The sequence below is a fragment of the Rhinopithecus bieti genome, unplaced genomic scaffold, assembly GCF_001698545.2.
Source record: "Rhinopithecus bieti isolate Rb0 unplaced genomic scaffold, ASM169854v2 scaffold_5051, whole genome shotgun sequence".
NCBI lineage: Eukaryota > Metazoa > Chordata > Mammalia > Primates > Cercopithecidae > Rhinopithecus > Rhinopithecus bieti.
Genome location: NW_016804599.1, coordinates 748,724 through 766,923, shown reverse-complemented (window position 1 = coordinate 766,923; position 18,200 = coordinate 748,724). Strand labels below are relative to the sequence as shown.

The 18,200-nt window shown below is 34.5% G+C and overlaps 1 protein-coding gene across 7 annotated transcripts in view; it reads right to left on the bottom strand.

The window, feature by feature from the left end:
- Positions 1–18,200, bottom strand: part of STAT4 (signal transducer and activator of transcription 4) — a 144,668-nt gene that overhangs the window by 32,628 nt on the left and 93,840 nt on the right. For all 7 annotated transcript variants that reach the window (XM_017869359.1, XM_017869360.1, XM_017869361.1 and 4 more), the window contains 6 exons: positions 14,004–14,102; positions 10,697–10,789; positions 7,331–7,409; positions 4,047–4,132; positions 2,425–2,576; positions 391–549 (listed from right to left, as the gene is read on the bottom strand). In XM_017869359.1, the coding sequence (XP_017724848.1) occupies positions 391–549; positions 2,425–2,576; positions 4,047–4,132; positions 7,331–7,409; positions 10,697–10,789; positions 14,004–14,102 (668 nt within the window). The remainder of the gene's footprint in view (positions 1–390; positions 550–2,424; positions 2,577–4,046; positions 4,133–7,330; positions 7,410–10,696; positions 10,790–14,003; positions 14,103–18,200) is intronic.

The window sequence follows — 18,200 nt, the reverse complement described above, 5'->3', positions numbered from 1 at the left end:
TTGGACTAAATATTAGGATTTCCGGTACATGTCAGTATTTTTTTGTTTAGATTAGCTTATAAACATGAAAATGTTCTCCATCCTTTGTTTCATGGATATGCACATAAGAAAAAACCCTTGAAACTTTTTCTAAAATGTGAAAACTGAGCTGTAGGTGAGTGACATGACTTAGCTTGTGGAAAACTGAGCCAGTTGGTGAGAGAAGTGTTGATGAATAAATAGTGAAGAGTAGAAATGTGGTTTCTGAAACTTTCTGGGGTTCTATTCACTCCTCCCTGAGGCTTGTTGTTGAATACTTCCCCTGCCACTCTTCCACCTAAACACCAAAACCTTAGGCAGGGTGTTCTTACTTCACAGAATGGAAGATGCCATTGATAGCACTTCACTTACTTCTTGAAAAGGTTGTAGATCAAGAAGGTGACTCTCTCTACCATGTGAGTTCTTTGCACTGGAATGGGATCACCTTCATATGTCATTTTGGTAGATTGCTCTTCTAGTTTCTCCAATTGTCTTCTGAGTTGGAAAAGACTTTCTGCCAATAGTGTAAAGCTATTGAACAGCAAATGAAAATCAAAGATAGTTTTCCACTTAATAAAAGGATTGTAACAATGGGTCATAGCTAATAAATGTTAAATTATTAAGTAATTATTAAATTAATTAAATGAATCACTTAATTTTATTTAGGTTAGTGACACTTCTTTATTTTTATTTTCCTAACCCATTTTTTTCTTGAATATGCATATGTTAAATATTTTCAATGTTTTCTCATTTAAACCTTCAATTATATATGTCATCATTTATGAAATTGTATCAACATCTGGAACCAAATCCCTTTTAATTGTTCTTTGTTTAAGCTTATTAAGCATATATATGTTAAAAATGTGGCAATCACTAAAGGGCAAAAAAAGAGCAAATTTAAAGCCATAAAAAACACGCTATGGTTAATGTTTTCTTATGTAAGCATACTGAAAGAAAATCATATGAAACCGATCTTCCCCCACAATATATATTTTTACAAGTCCTAAGTATTAGCCAAAAGTGATCAATGATCTCTTTAGAGTAAGGTATATTTAGAAATGCTTGCCCCTGATAACTGCTTGGAATTTTATTCATTATGCAGTGATCTCACCTCAGAAATGGAGGTGGCGGTGTGGGCCAGAAGCCTAGGAAAGAGTAAGATTGAAATAGACACGGAAGGGACTTCCAACTACAGGAGACAGAACATCTTATCAGACTTGGAAAGTCCACCTCGCCATACAGCAACTCCTTCTACTTAAAGTATTCCACATATAAGACTATGGCAAGAGTGGTTGAATCCCTGCTGATTTTTGGTATGAGCTCCATTATCAGTTAAGATCTTTATTGCTCCCTTTATTGTTGTTTTCACAACAGAGTACAGTGACTTGGAGAATCAAAGTGTCTTCCCAAGGAAAATCAATGTTTTAAAATGAGTCAAACTCCTTACATTTCTTGACAAGTAGGCCTGGCAGGGCAGAGCTTTTAGTGAGGGGGTCCCCAGTTACTACATATTCCATTGTATTGACTTGTTCTCTTAGGAACCAATTTTAGATTTTAACTGAACAGTTTCTTTCTTTTTCATATTTTCCAATTGTTCCTTCAGTCAAATAGTTTTATTTTGCATTTATGACATGGAAAACCCTATGAACATTTTAATCTTCTAGTGCAAAGGGTAGTTATCTACATTTCATTGCATGTGTGCGTACACAGATCCAGAATGCCGGGTTGTATTAACCATTTGTGACTTTTAAAAACTGACACATAAAAATTGTATATATTGGTGGTATTGTATATATTTGATGTATGTAAACATTGTTGAATAGTTACATCAAGCTGAATAACATGCATTATTACCTCACATACTTACTTTTCTGTGGTAAGAGCTCTTAAAATCTACTTTCTTAGTAATTTTCAAGTATACAATAAATTGTTATTAACTACAGTCACCATGATGTACAATGGATCTCTTGAACTTATTCTTCCTAACTGAAATTTTCTATCCTTGACCAACATCTTTGACGAAAGAAATCACTATGTTGAAAACACAAAACTAACATTTAAAAGTTGAGATATCTATTTTCAAGATTTTGAAACTAGTACTTCTTTATTCTGTCCTTAAAGAAAGTATATTGCCAGTTTCCAAATTTATTTGAGTCTTTTAAGATTGATATCTTGCATGTGAAAATTCAGCATTCGATAGATGCTTTCTTCGATTTCCCCATGAGAATGAAAACTAAGAACACTTATACTACTTGTTTTCAACTGTAGATTTCTCAGGTGCTTATAAGCCATCAGTAAGCTGAATGAACTGATGTTGCAGTCTAAACCTGCATTCTCTGGCTGAGTGACACTGAAGTTTTGTATTTCCTGTGGTTTTCACTAGAAACTGCAGTCAATTCGTTTTACCAGTTCTGAAGCTGGTCGAGCCCATTGTGGAGTGGACCTCCGATGCAGGCGATTTGCTGCCGCCGCTTCCAGTCTTGCAGCTCTTCTATGAGCATGTTGTTCATTAACAGGTCCGTCTCATAGATGATTTGGGTCATTTTACTGAGAGCCTCCTAAAAACAAAGGGGACTACTGAAGAGAGTTTCATAAGAAATAAGTCACTTAGAATTCAATTTACAAAACTATTTGACCTGGTAGACAAGGGCTTGGTTAAAATTTTGACCAAACATTTTACTAAATACTAGCTTCTATTTGACAGGCCTTTTCAAACAATTAAATTATTGACAATAAAAGATGTCATGAGAAAAGAAGAATGGCCACAGTTTAACATTCTCTTCATGTGTTTCAGTATAAATATATTGAATTTGTAACTCCTGTGGCAATGATATTGAATCTTGTAGTCACAAAACTGTATAGTTGCTTATTAAAAGGATATTTATATATTTAATTTATTTTTAAATAAAGATGGTTATCCATTTATATTAAAATGAGCTGACTAAAATTTGAGCCTTTCTATGTTAATTTTATTAGGACTTTTCTGGGTTTTGGAAGGCATAATGGAGAATTATAACTTTCAAAGGTCTGGGGGTAGAAGATATGAATTTCTGTTCTGGCATTATTGTAAGCTATATGAATGTGAGCAAAGTATTTAATTTTGCTGAAACTTGGTATATTCTCATTTATACAACCAATTGAATGAACTGAATTATCAATGTTCTTCTTCTTTTTAAATGTTTATTTCTAAGTAGAATAAAATGTCATGCATAAAATACATTCTAGCATAGATCTTATTATGCATAAAAACATTAACTTTTTCTTGAATTAACTACTTGCATACTTAAAATCTGATATATAACTAAGTTTATAATTAATTTAGGGTAAAAATAAATGTTGTACTTGTTTGTGCTCACACAAATTCCTGCACAAAAAATTGAGCCGAACTTTTAGAAATGAACTACTGATTTATTAGTGACTGGTTAAATTTCAATTGCATTTATTTTTCAAGATAGGTAGAAAAGTGAAATAGAGATGTTTCCCCTCCTTAAAAATATTTAATTAAACCAGAAAAAAAGTTCTTGCTCTCCTTGGAAGAAGTTAGATGGAATACGTTCAGTTGTCAATGAACTATTTTGAAATCTAGGAAATTGCTTAATACTACATCATTTCTCAGAGTAGAAACTAGAACATTTATTTTTCCAATAAGATTTTAGCAGTCATCAAATGCTATTTTAATTATATATGTGCAGTGGAACCCATCTCAGCATATTAAGTACATAAACTAAAACAGCCATGTCTAAAATAATGACAAATAAAAATCATGTAAAAGTTCCACCCTGAAATTAATGTTCGCTATAGTAAATGTATCACATAAGCAAGATAAATAGTCTCTAAAGAGGTCCAGCGTTGTAAACTCATGAAGAGAAGCATGGCAAACAGCATGGGACTGTTCCTAGAAACCTTGCCATTTTTTCATTCAGTAAATGGAAATGATAAAATCTGACAGCTTGATTCTTTTCAGTTAGTCTAAGTTTAGAGAAAAGGAGAAAAATAGTCAAAAGCCCAAATTAAAATTCTTCACTAACCTTTCTCTTGAAATCGAGGCTGTTAAGCATTTCCTGCAGTGTCAAAACTTCCTGATTCATCATGGCGCTATTCTTGTCACTCTGATCTGCAAAGGTAAAGAGATCAGATTAAGAGTCCTCGCCAAGTCAAAGCTCTCTATTCCTGAAAGTCAAGTCAGCCTCAATCCACCACCCTAAAACAGCCCTGGCCCAGAGAACTTATGTGGTAAGAGACTAATTGGGTTCACTAGAGGTGAGCTTGGAAGTCTCTGTCTGCTCATTTTGCCAGGAAGAATTACATCCAAGCATGAAAAAAAGGACCTCTTTATTTTACAGACCTTTAGGAAAGACCATTCTGCACTTGGTGTCTTGTTTTGTTTTGTTTTGTTTTGGTGGTGGACAGAGGAGATAAAGTTGCTGTAATGGATTCCTTACTGGATACCTCCACATTAATTATATACTTGGTTATTTGGTAAAAGTAAGGAAGGCGGGGATCACCCTTTGTGCCCCTGATTAAATCATATTTGACTCTCTGTTGCCTTCACCTACCCCTCCCTGCTCTGGTTCATATGCAGGTTTTATGAGAAACTGCCTGATAGAGTTACAGTCTTATCTACCTAGTCTCATGAACTAATAAAAGACTAAGTTCTTTACTTTCCCCCACTTTTTTTTCTTTTTTTCCCCAAAATGCGCTAGCCTCATCATAAAACTAGCAGTGGGCCAGAGTTGTAACTTAGAAAAATATCTGACTGAAAAAAAAGATTTATCCTTTTTTACATGGGGATACATACAATAAATAAACATTATATTATTTAATTTGAACATTAGACTATAAAGTCTATAATGACATAGTGATGGGGCTCAGAAAATGACACTCCAAAATAATGGAACTAAAGCAGCAGCCTCAAGGTCTCTCTCAATCCTCTGTCTCTCCACAGCACACATGAAGTGCTCGGAAGCTCCCTGATCTACCTAGAAAATGGACCCCTAAGAGGAACACAATTGCCTTGGATCCCTTCCCTGAAATTTCATTAATCACAGAAACGTAAAACTCATAAAACAGAGGAAAAGTCTGAAAATTAAACACCACACCTAGAGCCCAAACTTTTTCCCAAACCATTGTTTGTTCTCAGGTTCCAGTCAATTCTTCAAGAGTATTATTTACTAACCACTGTCTGAGCATTGGGTCCATTCATTAACTTTAAAAATCATTTGCTTCTATATTTCCAACCTCCCTTTCCCTTATGAAGAAGGGCATATCAACATCTGTACCCCACTGGATTACTGGGTAACCATTCTCCTGCTATTCTCCCATGCTGTGCATGTTAAATTAATATGCATGCCTTTTTCTCCTATCGATCTACATTTTATTAGTGCATATTCAATGAACCTTCAGAGGGTGAAGGGGAAGGTTCCCTTTTGCTCCTACAATGGCAAATGACTGTTTATACCAACCATTCATGTTCATGAAAAATGGGGACTGGGAATGCTGATTTGACTTGTGTAATTGTGAAAAAGAGGTCCCAGAACAACACTGGGGCAAATTTCTCTACAAAACAGGACTAATCTCTAGGAACTCATTTCTGGTTGTAATGACTCACAAATTTACCAACTCCTAGATCCCATACATAGCAAAATCTTGCTTATGTAGCATTTTGGCAACTGAAAACTTCTTTAGCTAACCTTTCCCATCTTCACCAAGGATATAGTAACTTGTTTCCCTTGTATTTTTCTTTTCACTTATAACAGGATGGGACAAACAAAATAAATATTTGTGGATTTAGGTGATAAAATAATCATTTTAATTCATAATGGACATGAAGCACTGAAAAAGTGACTCAAATCATAACAAATTAAGTTCAAAATAATCTAATTTTTAAAATTAGTAGTTTGCATATAAAATTTGGAATAAGGCTGCCTTCAATGAACATCACTTGATTACATTTACAGTTGTTCTAAACCCTTTTAGGGTCATGAACTCCCCCTTTGATAATGAAACCCAAGTTTGTGCCATTTCTTCTGAATGGAAAAGTTGTATGTACAAATAATTGTGAACATTTTGAATAATATTTCCTGGAAGTCAAGGCATCTTAAGCATATCAGGAGAAGAACCCAAAACACCTCATCTTCATGTAAGAAAAGTTATGTTTGACCACAATCATTCATATTTCCTTCAAGATACATTTTAGGCCAACATTTTAATAGTCAAAGATGATTCTGTAAATGGAAAGTTTGTATCTGATTTACTTTTTTGAATTATTTTGAAATAATTTTAGAGCTACAAAAAAGTTGCACAAATAGCATAGAGTTGTCATATATCCTTCACTTAGTTTCTTCTATTCTCTTACATAAACATAGTAAGCACAATGATCAAAACAAGTAAATTAACATCAGCACAATTCCATCAACTAAACTAGACCTAGAATCTTGCCAATTGTTCCATTAATTGCAACATACTTTAAACTATTTTTCTATTATTATTTGTAAATCTTAGGTCTTGTAAATATTCTCTTCCCCTTCATTTTAAGAAACACCTAGTTGTAAACAATTTCAGTGTTAAACCACAGAAAAAATAGTAAAATAAATTGCAGTGACCTTACATTTTGACATTTATGCAATTATTAAAATTATGTTTTGGAGACTTTTGACACGAGAAAATACTTAAAATGTTAAATGCAGTACACAAAATTATATACAATATGATTTCATTTTTTGAAAATAAATACATAGATGTGTATGTATGTGAACATACAGAGAAAACACTGGAAGGAAATATATTTTGACAGTATTTATCTGTGGATAGTGAGATTTCATCAGATTTTTTTAATGCTTTTGCCTATATTTTATGCTTTCTTCTGTGAAACACATTTCTATTTTATAATCTTAGAAAATTATATTATTAAAATACTACTTGTAATTTTCTGATCATGTTAGGCAATTATTATTACTTTTGTTTCTGTGATAATTATATTTTAATTCTATAGGAGAAGGTTTTTATCTTTTAGAGACCTATGCTGAAGTAGGGGTAATTCCTCATGCAGTGTGAAATTTATGTTGCATTGATTGGTAATTTACTTGGAATTAGTTGGATATGCACGGATACACACACACACACACTTAAACACTCACGCACACACATATTTATATGCAGAGAGAAGGAAGAAGCAAAACAAGAAAATACTCTCTGTATTTCCCTAGGCTCACCTAAGGAAGTAGATCAAATTTTTCAACTCTGTCAGTGAAAAAACTCTACTCAAGATGCCTTTTTGTCTCTAGGCATAATTACAGAAAAAACAAAAACTTACCCATTGTCTGAATTGTTTTATACCTGTAGTCAAATTCGTCTTGCAGGTCTTCTAAGTATTTAGTATCTTGTTCTGTCATCTTTTCACAAAAGAAAACATACTCACTCTGCTGTTACAATTAAGCACGTCAATCAAACAACATCAAAAGTATTTTAAAAAACTGCTTGGTGCTTCCAGTCTCCAACAGCAACCAAAGACCATAATGAACCCACGCTTCTAAAGAGCTAATTCATATGAAAGTTGGATAATGCTAGAAGAACCAGATTGAACCTGCCCTTCCAGCTATTCTCTCTTTCTATTTGCCTGGAAGTCTTTCAGCGTCTACTTGTTCATTTCTTAATTACTTCCAAATGATGCTATGCATATAATCTTTTTTTAATTGGAGAATATGAATATTTTTGCCCTTTTAGAACTCGTGGGTATTTCATGTAACTCTGTACTAATGTATCAATGATCACTTTTTGCTGAAATCTTCATTTAAATATGCTGTAGTTTATGACAATTCAGCTTAAATATTTTTCTTTATATTTCCTTAAATATGCCTATGCTTCTACTGTGTCTCCTGTTATTCTGTCTTTGAGATTTTTACTTTACTTTTCCCCAAACCTGGTGATGTTTTCCTGCTCAGATATAATAGTAAATGTCAAGATCTGGGCTAAAGGCTTTTATGTATTACCTCCTTTAGTCCTCACAACACCCATGAAGTAGGTTATCCTCACTTTTATAGAGGAAGAAGCAGAGGCCACGAGATGTGAAGTAACTCACTTGTCCAAGGTCACTTAGGTCTCAGTGAGAAGTTTGTGGGAAGTCCAGCAGTCTAACCCTGACCCCACCCTTAACCAAAGATAGACCCACTGCGCTTCCTAGATTCGGACTACTGTACTTCCTTTTCTTCTTAGAAAAGTCAAACTTTCTACTGCCTGCCTATTCCAAGAAGTCTTCTCTAAGGAAACATATATCTACCACAACAATGCATTCATCACAAATTTTAAATTTTAATCAGAATTAAATTTAATTCAAATTTTAAATTATTGGTTACAAAAAGTATAGAATTTGGAGGAAGACAGTCTGAATGACCCAACTCTGTGACTTTTTAGTTGCATGGACTTGGGCAAATGTCTTTGCATTTTAGCTTCTTCGCCTGTAAAAAGGGGTGTGGGGGTGGGAGGAAGAAGGATAACAGTATCTACCTCAAGGAGTTGTTATAAGGATTACATTAGTTCGACTGCTTAAAACAGTGCCTGGTACCAAATATATGCTTCATAAGCAGTAGCCATTATTACTCTTCTAATCCCTGTTATCTCATTCTCTTAATGACATTCTCCATATTTATAAACCTTAGAAAAGAAACAAAGTAGTAGCTATTGACTACATGATATACTATCTACCCACCCATAGTAATAACAGCTACCAGTTTTGAGCAACCTGTGCTGTGCCTATACCTTACATAGATTATCCTTTCAGCAACCTGCAAAGTAAACTATTTCCATTTTTCACGTGAGGAAACTGAGGTCCAAAGTCATACAATAATACATACTCAAGCTAGAATTCAAATCTAGTCTAGTTTAGCTTCGGTCTTTACTCCTTCCTTTCACTATACCCCAATACCACTTGTGGCATTTCACTTTGATGCTAAGTTTCTGCAGAACAAAGTCCCATGGAAGGCTCTGAGCTACTAAACTCATGGAACCTACATGCACGAGAAAATGTACCAAAATAAAATATGATAGCTTTAAAGCAGAGATATACTGTGGTTCCATCTTTTGATCTCAAAATTAATTAAAAGCCAAAAGAAGGCAGTATCTTGCAAAATCTTCCAATGAAAAGTGTATGAAACCAATGCCAGATCTCTGAAAAGTCAATGCTATGGTAAGTAATTAAGGTTCTTCTAGAGTATATTGTCATCAGTAATTGCAAAAGGTTAAAATACCCAGCAACAACCTTCAAAAGCTCTCTGAATGATCTGAGAGCTACATTCCAAACATTCCACAGAGAAACCGAAGTTATGGCATAAGTGGGGGAATTACATTGATTGGAAAGCATTGCTTTGCCTAAAAGTCAGACCAGGCTTCCTGGAATCAGCACCTGGGACAGGGATCAGGTTCAAGGGATTTGTTGAAGGAGTCCTCTTGGCAGAAAGGACGTACAAGAGAGAGAAAAGGAAGGGGATGGAGCTAAGTGAGCATGTGGTCATCACTTAGGTCTAACTTTGGTTTGAGAAACCCAGGAGCATAACCTGCACCACAGGTTAACCCCAACTTGAGGAAAGGGGTCTGGCCTCTCTCCCCACAACCCCGTGTCACTCAGTCATTGTCTGAAGGCAGCCAAAGTCTTCCTGTAGAGTCAATTCTGTAGCGAAGTCATTAGCTGTCAATACTCATAGCAGCTGGGAATCTATGTACAGGCCTGGTAAAGATCTGCTCGGGGCTCCAAAAAATGTGGTCATCTGCTGCATCCTACTCCTCAGGATTTTAAAAGGAATTTGTGCTGGATGCAAAATCCATCTGTGCACTTTATTAATGTGCTTAAGTATTCTTACTACAGTAAAATAATAATCTCCTGCCTTTACACACTTGCAGAGTGAGTAGAGCCCTTGGTTTTGACATTATAATGTGCCAAGGTATTTTGTCCTAGGTCTGTCTGATTCCTTCTCACAACAGTGTAAGCCCAGACTTTTGCATTCATGTTTTACTTGTTATGGAGGATCACTAAATCAGAAGTCTGAAAATAAATTTAAACCTTCTTCCTACTATTCAGATAATATATGGGACAGTTGATCTTTAAATATTTATAGTTTATTTATTTTGATGGAATTATTATTTTTATAAATGGCAAGGAAATGAATGCTATGTAAGTTTTGGAAAGGAAATTAACATCCTATTTTATATACAACATGGCAGAAAGTCTTATTCAAGACATCTTCACTAGATCAATAAAACTGATAAATCTTTAGATAGACTGATTATGGAAAAAAGAGAAAAAATTTATCAATATTAAATGAGAGATGTGACATTACTACAGATTCTACAGATATTCAAATGAAAATAAACATTATGAATAACTTTATGCCAATAAAACAACTTAGATCAAACGGACAAGTTTCTTGAAAAACACAAATTACCAAAGTTCATTCAAGAAGAAACAGATAACCTGAATAGCCCCATATCAAAGAAGTTCAAGTTGAAGTTAAAATGTCACCCATAAAGAAATATTCTCATATAAACATAGTATGTGAGAGATATTTATCTTATTAACAAATTGCCCTATGATTTGTATATACACTAACTTTGGGCACATGGGAGAATGGTGCATAGTTATATGGGGACAGCAGCTAGCCTTTCTAGGTATCTGTGTAAGATCACTTACCTGCACACTGTTTTTAATGGCAGCCACTTTGTGCTCCACATTCCTCTGTCTTTCTGAAACTGAAGAACTTTGTAAGGATTTCTCCAGAGGCCCCTGGAAAAAGAACGTCCTGAAATTTCACTGGTTTTGAAAAGGTTTATGACGAATGCAATACATACAGCATACAATTCGAACTGAGATCTGGATCCATGTGATATGGATGCTCTATCGTCATTAAAAAAATCATGCTGTAAAAAAGTATTTAATGACATAAAATTTAAAGTGTTAAAATTTGAAGACTAGAGCAGATTATAAAAACATCATATATAGGATGGGCGCGGTGGCTCATGCCTATAATCCTAGCACTTCGGGAGGCCGAGGCGGGTGGATTGCCTAAGCTCAGGAGTTTGAGACCAGCCTGGTCAACATGGTGAAACCCTGTCTCTACTAAAATAAAAAGAAAAAAAAATTAGCCGGGTGTGGTGATGTGCACCTATAGTCCCAGCTACTTGGGAGGCTGAGACAGGAGAATCACTTGAACCCGGGAGGCGGAGGGGTGAACTCGGGAGGCAGTGAGCTAAGATCATGCCACTGCACTCCAGCCTGGGTGACAACGTGAGACTTCGTCTCAAATAAAGAAACGAACAAATGAACCCACCATATATAAATATAAATATAAATATAAATATAAATATAAATATATGATCTCTATTGCTTGAACATGTATATGCATGTATGTATAAATGCATTCGCAAATACATGGACAGATGTATAGATATGTAAACTCAAGTATATGTGACTGGAAGAATATATACACCAAAATCTTAGCAATGTGTTCTCTCTGAATAGTGAAATTACAGATAATTTGATGATTTTAAAAATTTTGTCTCTAATTCTCTATAACATCTATATAACTTTTGAAATTGTATAAAACCAATACACGTAATTTTTAAAATGATATAACGAAACTGCATTAAATTGGGCCTAAATTTAGAATTGGGGATGTTGGATCTGCTGGGATGAGATTTGTTTTTACTGTAGAACAAAGGGAGTTTATGAAAGAAAACAAAATGTTAGCCTGGTTAAGCAAAAAGACAGTTTCTCCAAGCAGAACCTCTTAGCTACTCTAATAATCTGATACTAGGTGTGTTCCTTAGATAAAAAGTTCTATAAATATTAGAGGTGAGAGTTAGAGATGTAAGCAGCCCCTTCATCTTAAGTTGGGTGGGGAGCCATGGTTAGAAAGGTTGATAACTAAAATCCACAGCAAATTCAGTGCAGTAACCTCAAGTAGAACCCATGTCCTTGACTCTTGATCAGAAGTTCTTCAATTATACCACACTCTTCCAATTGGTAAAGCCTTTCTAAAATTCTCTTTGTCTCATCAGCCCCCATTATTTGTCTACCTAGTTGAAATCGAATAATCAGTACTTCTTTTGTGGTAGTATGTGGTACTGGCAAATTATTTTCAGAGTGACTTTGATAAGCATATACTCAAACAAACATTTTGACTGATATCTTACATTTGAAGAGAACATGCGCTCACACACACACGTGCACAGACGAATAACTAGAGATAAGAAGGGTTCAGAAAAGGACAGCTGAGAACACATGTGAGAATAACATATATTTGTAAAAGTATCTTAATTTTTACCCCAAAGACACTGAATCAAACTATATGTACTTTAGAAACTTACTATAGTTTTAAAATTAAATAAAAAGATACCATCCTTCTTCATCTAAAAAATAAAGTTGTCAAAACTTCAAAGTCCTCCCAAAACAGCCATAACCTGACAATAACTAAACATGAGAATTTTTAAAGAGTTAAATAACAGATACTTTTGGCTGGGGGCGGTGGCTCACACCTGTAATCCCAGCACTTTGGGAGCCCAAGGCGGGATCACTTGAGGTCAGGAGTTCAAGACCAACCTTGGCAATGTAGTGAAATCTGTCTCTACTAAAAATACAAAAATTAGCCAGGCGTGGTAGCGGGTGCCTGTAATCCCAGTTACCTGCGAGGTTAAGGCAAGAGAATTGCTTGAACCTGGGAGGCGGAGGGTGCAGTGAGCCGAGATCATGCCACTGTACTCTAACCTGAGTGACAGAGCAAGACTCTGTCTCAAAAAAAAAAAAAAAAAAAAAAAAAAGATTTTTTTTTTAGACCTTCAAAAATAAATATAATGGTATGATGGTATGATTTACTAAATTATGGAGGATGTCACTTGGAAAATTAATTACATACCCTTTCCTTTTGTAAGGATTAGCTGAAAAAAATATTCATTACAGACTGCATTGATTCTTCTACTTGTCTTTAGTGGGGACTCTGAATTCACCCAGGAAAATGAAATAAAATATAATCTAAACTATGTTAGGGTAAAGTACATTCACACAATTAACAAGCAAGTATTCATGGAACTTCTGTAAGACAAAATTCCTGCTCACGGACTGGTTTACACTGTGAGGTAAGAAATGGAAGCTACTAACAGGTGTAGAGCAAGACCAGAACATACAGGAAGAGGCAGAGTAGGAATGACAGGAATTCAGCTTGGAGGTGATTACTATATTCCTAGGCTAATATTGTAGGACCCTGGAACAGAGCGTGGCCAGTACAAACAGGAAAGGATGTATAGATAAGATTCCAGTCATACACTCTGGAAAGACAGGGTAACTGTCTTAGAATGGGGGTGGAGAAAAGACACTATGCAAAGATGATACTAAGACCTTGATTGCAAGTGACTAGAAGGATGGTGGCACCACTAACATAAGCAAAAGAAGCTGGAAAAGATTCTTTAAAAATCTTTCTTTCTTTCTTTCTTTCTTTCTTTCTTTCTTTCTTTCTTTCTTTCTTTCTTTCTTTCTTTCTTTCTTTCTTTCTTTCCTTTCTCTCTCTCTCTCTCTCTCTCTCTCTCTCTCTCTCTTTCTTTTCTTTCTGTCTTTCTTTCTGTCTTTGTTTCTTTCTTTTGTTTTAAAGACACAGAGTCTTGCTCTGTCACCCAGGTTGGAGTCCATGGTGTGAACATAGCTCACTGCAACCTTGAACTGCTGGGCTCAAGTGATCCTCCTATCTCAGTCCCCACAGAGCTAGGACTATAGGCATGTGCCAGTATATCCAGCTAATTTTTAATTTTTTTTTTTTTTGGAGACAGGGTCTTGCTACATTGGCCAGGCTGCTCTCAAACTCTAGGCTTCAAATGATCCTCCCACCTTGGCCTCCCAAAGTATTGGGATTACAGATGTGAGCCACTGTACCCTGCCAAAGATAAGAATTTCTGTTTCAGAAAAATTGAGTTAAAGGTGATAACAAGATCACAAGGTCAGAAAATATTACCTGGACAGGCATGTTGGCTGCAGCCAATATTCTCCTCTCTTCCCTTAAACAGTTTGAAATAACCACAGCTACATGCATTGGATTTCCATGAAATTTTCCCTGAAAAAAAACAATGAGCAAAAATAACTAACATAAAGCTTAAATGTATGCATCATAAGAAAATATCACCTCTTGAAAAACAACAACAATCTCCCAATAAATATGTGAAATTATTTGGGATTTGTTCCAATAATCTGTTCCATTAGAAAGTTACAGAAACTCATATTGTAAACATAGACCCCTAAAGAGAGCGTATTTATTTCTTTGTCCTCAAAAATAACTTGCAACAATGAAAAATGGTTCTTGAGCACCTGTTGAGGAAAGATCTGAACACACACTTAGGAGGGTCAGTTTACTTTAAGTTTTGGGCAGGTTTTTTTTTTTTTTTTTTTTTGAGATGGAGTTTCACTCTTGTTGCCCAGGCTGGAGTGCAACGGCGCAATCTCGGTTCACTGTAGCCTCCACCTCCCGGGTTCAAGCTATTCTCCTGCCTCAGGCTTCCGAGTAGCTGGGACTACAGGGATGCACCACTATGCCCAGCTAATTTTGTATTTTTAGTAGAGACAGGGTTTCTCCGTGTTGGTGAGGCTGGTCTCGAACTCCTGAACTCAGGTGATCCATCTGCCTCAGCCTCCCAAAGTTTGGGCAGGTTTTACATAAAAGTTACTTTCCTATAAATTATCATGAACCAGATGGTCTCAAATTTTCACTTGTTAATTATGTGTCATGGTTTGCTTAAAGCATTTGTTTCTGTCCCTATTTGGTACTGTTTGTGTCAACTAGCTCGTAACTGCATTAGTACACTAGAGTGAAACTATATCATACATTGTTTCAGCAACTATATTTTTATGACATCTAAGCATATGCATCTTTTATTACCAAGGTTAATGATGCAGATACTGTAAACTGGCAGCCTGTGAGCCTAATTCAGTCATCAGTTACTTTGTGCAAATTAAAATACTGGAATCCCTTTGGAGAAAGTATGTACTACCCAGGGTTGCCATAGTGCCCACCAATGAGTGTCCCAAGCACTCATTTACCTTACCTGCAAGGCCTATGTAGGCGTCTGAGTTTTCTAACCTTAATGTATAGAAGTAATCTGAACAACACCATCATTTTAGTCAATAATATTAAATTTTTTTGTTACTGGACTTTTTCCAGGGTAGGATTAACAGGAAGCACAGTAAAAATGCATTTATTTAGTTTCCCTCAGCCCTCCTCCCTGAAGCTGGTGCTAATATTTATGAAATGACCAAAAGGTTAGCAGCAGAAAAAATAAAACAAAAATCCACAATGTGGAAAATTATCAAAAATAGATTATACAGATACAAACTAGAAGATTTTTCTAGGGAAAAAATAAGGCTATTGGTTGTAAACTTTTTTTTTGACTTTGACTGCTGCCACAATTTTATTAAATGATGTATGTTAATTACCACTTCTATTTGTTTTATTAAATGATATATGTTAATTACCACTTCTATTTGTAAAACCAGAGTAAACACCAACTATCTGAATTCCTGCTCTTACATATTTTACAGTCTTCCAAACTCTTTTTTCTCTTTAAATCAGAAGTCTCCAAATGAAAAAAACAAAAATAAATTGAAACTCAGAAGGTAAAGAAATAAAAATGATCCTATTTATGAAGTGGGGATACCATTTTTTCATTTCTGCATGTCGACAATTTCAGATTCTCTCTAGTTAGAATTTGTTCCTGATGTTAATTTTCCCATGTATTATTTTTTCATGTAACCTATATTCAACTCTCCAAGAAAAGCTATGTTTTCTCATTTTTCTCAATTTATTTTAATATTATTCCATTGTTAAAAATAAAGGGCTTCTCCTAGGGCTAATTTGGTGGCTCTGTTATTCATGTAAACTTGAAAACTCTTGCCATCCAAGATTAGGATCCTTCTGAGTTCTTAGAGTTTCTCTAAGAACCCAAGAATTACCATTATTTGCCTGTTTTTCTCACTGTTGCAGGAATATTTCTATGCCAATCATTCAGATACTACCTTTCAACATTTCTCAGTTGTGTTGTACATTTTTTTCATTTTCCTTTCTTACTTGAACTTCTTCTACCTTCCTTTTCAGATTCAGTTTCCCCTATACTTCATGAGGTTAAATTACTCACTTTTTCTTCTTTGTTAAGAGCCAGGAATCACTGTAGTTTTCATCCAGGATATCTTTTCACTTTCCTTTTGCATTTTTCCTAAGTCCCTCACTTAAATGTATGAACAAAAACATCTTATGGAAAATTGATTATTATAGATTCAGTAACAAATGAGCACTTCTATTTTCGTAAGTATCAAAGACATACTCATATTCACCTTTCAGCAGTTACTAAGTACGTGAACCTCAAAATAACAACAAAACAAACGCTTAAGTGTGTGTTAGTGGGAGGAAGGAAGAAGCATGCCAGAGAAAGAGAAACTGCTCATTTTTGGTAGTGTATCAGTTTCTCATGCAAATTTATTGCAAATACCTTCTACTCTATGGCTTATCTTTTTCCTATCTTCTAGTGTCAATGAAGAGGTTTTAAATTTTAATAAATCATTTATTAAACTTTATGCTTCTTATGATTTAATAAATATTTCTGTAAGCTGCAGGCATGGAGATTTTTCTTTGTGGTTTTGCACCATTGACTGTAATTAACTGGGAGCTTGTTAATAATGAGAGTTTTCTTTCATTTTTTTCATATGTCTACCAAATTCCAATAACATTTACTGAACATCTTATTCTTTTACCACTGCTCTGCTGGGCCAGCTCTGTCATAAATCAAGTGTTCCTTTGTGGGTGGGCTTGTTTCTGGACTCCATTCCATCTTATGGTTCTATCTCTGCTTCATCAATAGATAATCTTTTTATGTTTTTTACTACAACTCTATAGTAAGTCTTGATGTCAAGTAGAATAGGTCTTCTTTGTATTTCTGTATACATTTTAGAATGAGCTTGTCAAGTCACACACACACACACATGCACACCCTAGTTGAGAATTTGAATGACACTAAATCTTTAGGTAAGATTTAGGGAGATTTGGCATCTTTATACTTGTGTTCTTATCTATTTGTGTATTCTTTAATGTTTCTGTATTAAACATTACAATCTTATACATGTTTCACTAGGTTTATTTCTATTTAGTTGGTATTTTTTGATCCTAGAATAAATACCTTTTTCCTCATTGGTTTTGCTGTTATATAGAAGTATAATTAACTTTTGTATATTGATTTTGAATCCAGCAACCTTGCTAAACTCTGATTCTAATACTTTTGTAACATCTCTTATTAACTCTAAAATTATATCTGTAGATTCTTTTGAATTTTCTGTATACACAAATCATATATTGTGTGGATATTGATAGAATTTTCCTCCTTTACAATCATCTAACTTCTATCAAGATTTCATCTTTGTCCTAAGGTGACTTATTTAGAAATGTATTGGTTAATTTCTAAACATAGGGATTTTCTATTTATCTTTTTTTTACAGATTTTTAGAATAATTTAATTTTAATCAGAATACATGTTCCAAATGACTTCAATCACTTTAAATTTGTTGAGACTTGTTTTATGACCCAGTATATTAACATTTTGTAAATGTTTCATGTGAGCTTGTAAAGAATATGCATTTTGCAGTTGTTGGGTACAAATGTTTCATACAGGTTTATTAAACCATGTTTGTTAATTGTTTTGTTCAAATTTCTGCATCCTTGCTGATTTTCTTTGCCTGATAGATTTTTGCAGTTATTGAAAAACATATGTTAAAATCTACTCTGTGAATTTTTCTTCTTGTGCTACTGTCATACACTTTTAGACTTTTATATATGAGTGATCAATGAAATCTTTTATTACCTTGCACTGACCTTTATCTCTAGTAATGCTTTTGCCTTGAAACAAAAAAACAAAGTATAACACAATGCTTTTATCACTTAGAATTTTATTTTATCTTTATTGGTAAAATTCTTGATTTATTTCAACATATATATATTTACTAATGTGTCAGTATTGTGTACATATATTAAAGGGGAAACATATGTGTAATAAATTGGCTAATGTCTTCCTAAAACTGCTTCACTTCAGAGTTCAATTTTTCTGAATCTCTTTTAAATTTAGAGTTTTGGCACCCATATTTTCCACAAAATAATGTCTTCTGGGCCATCAAGAAT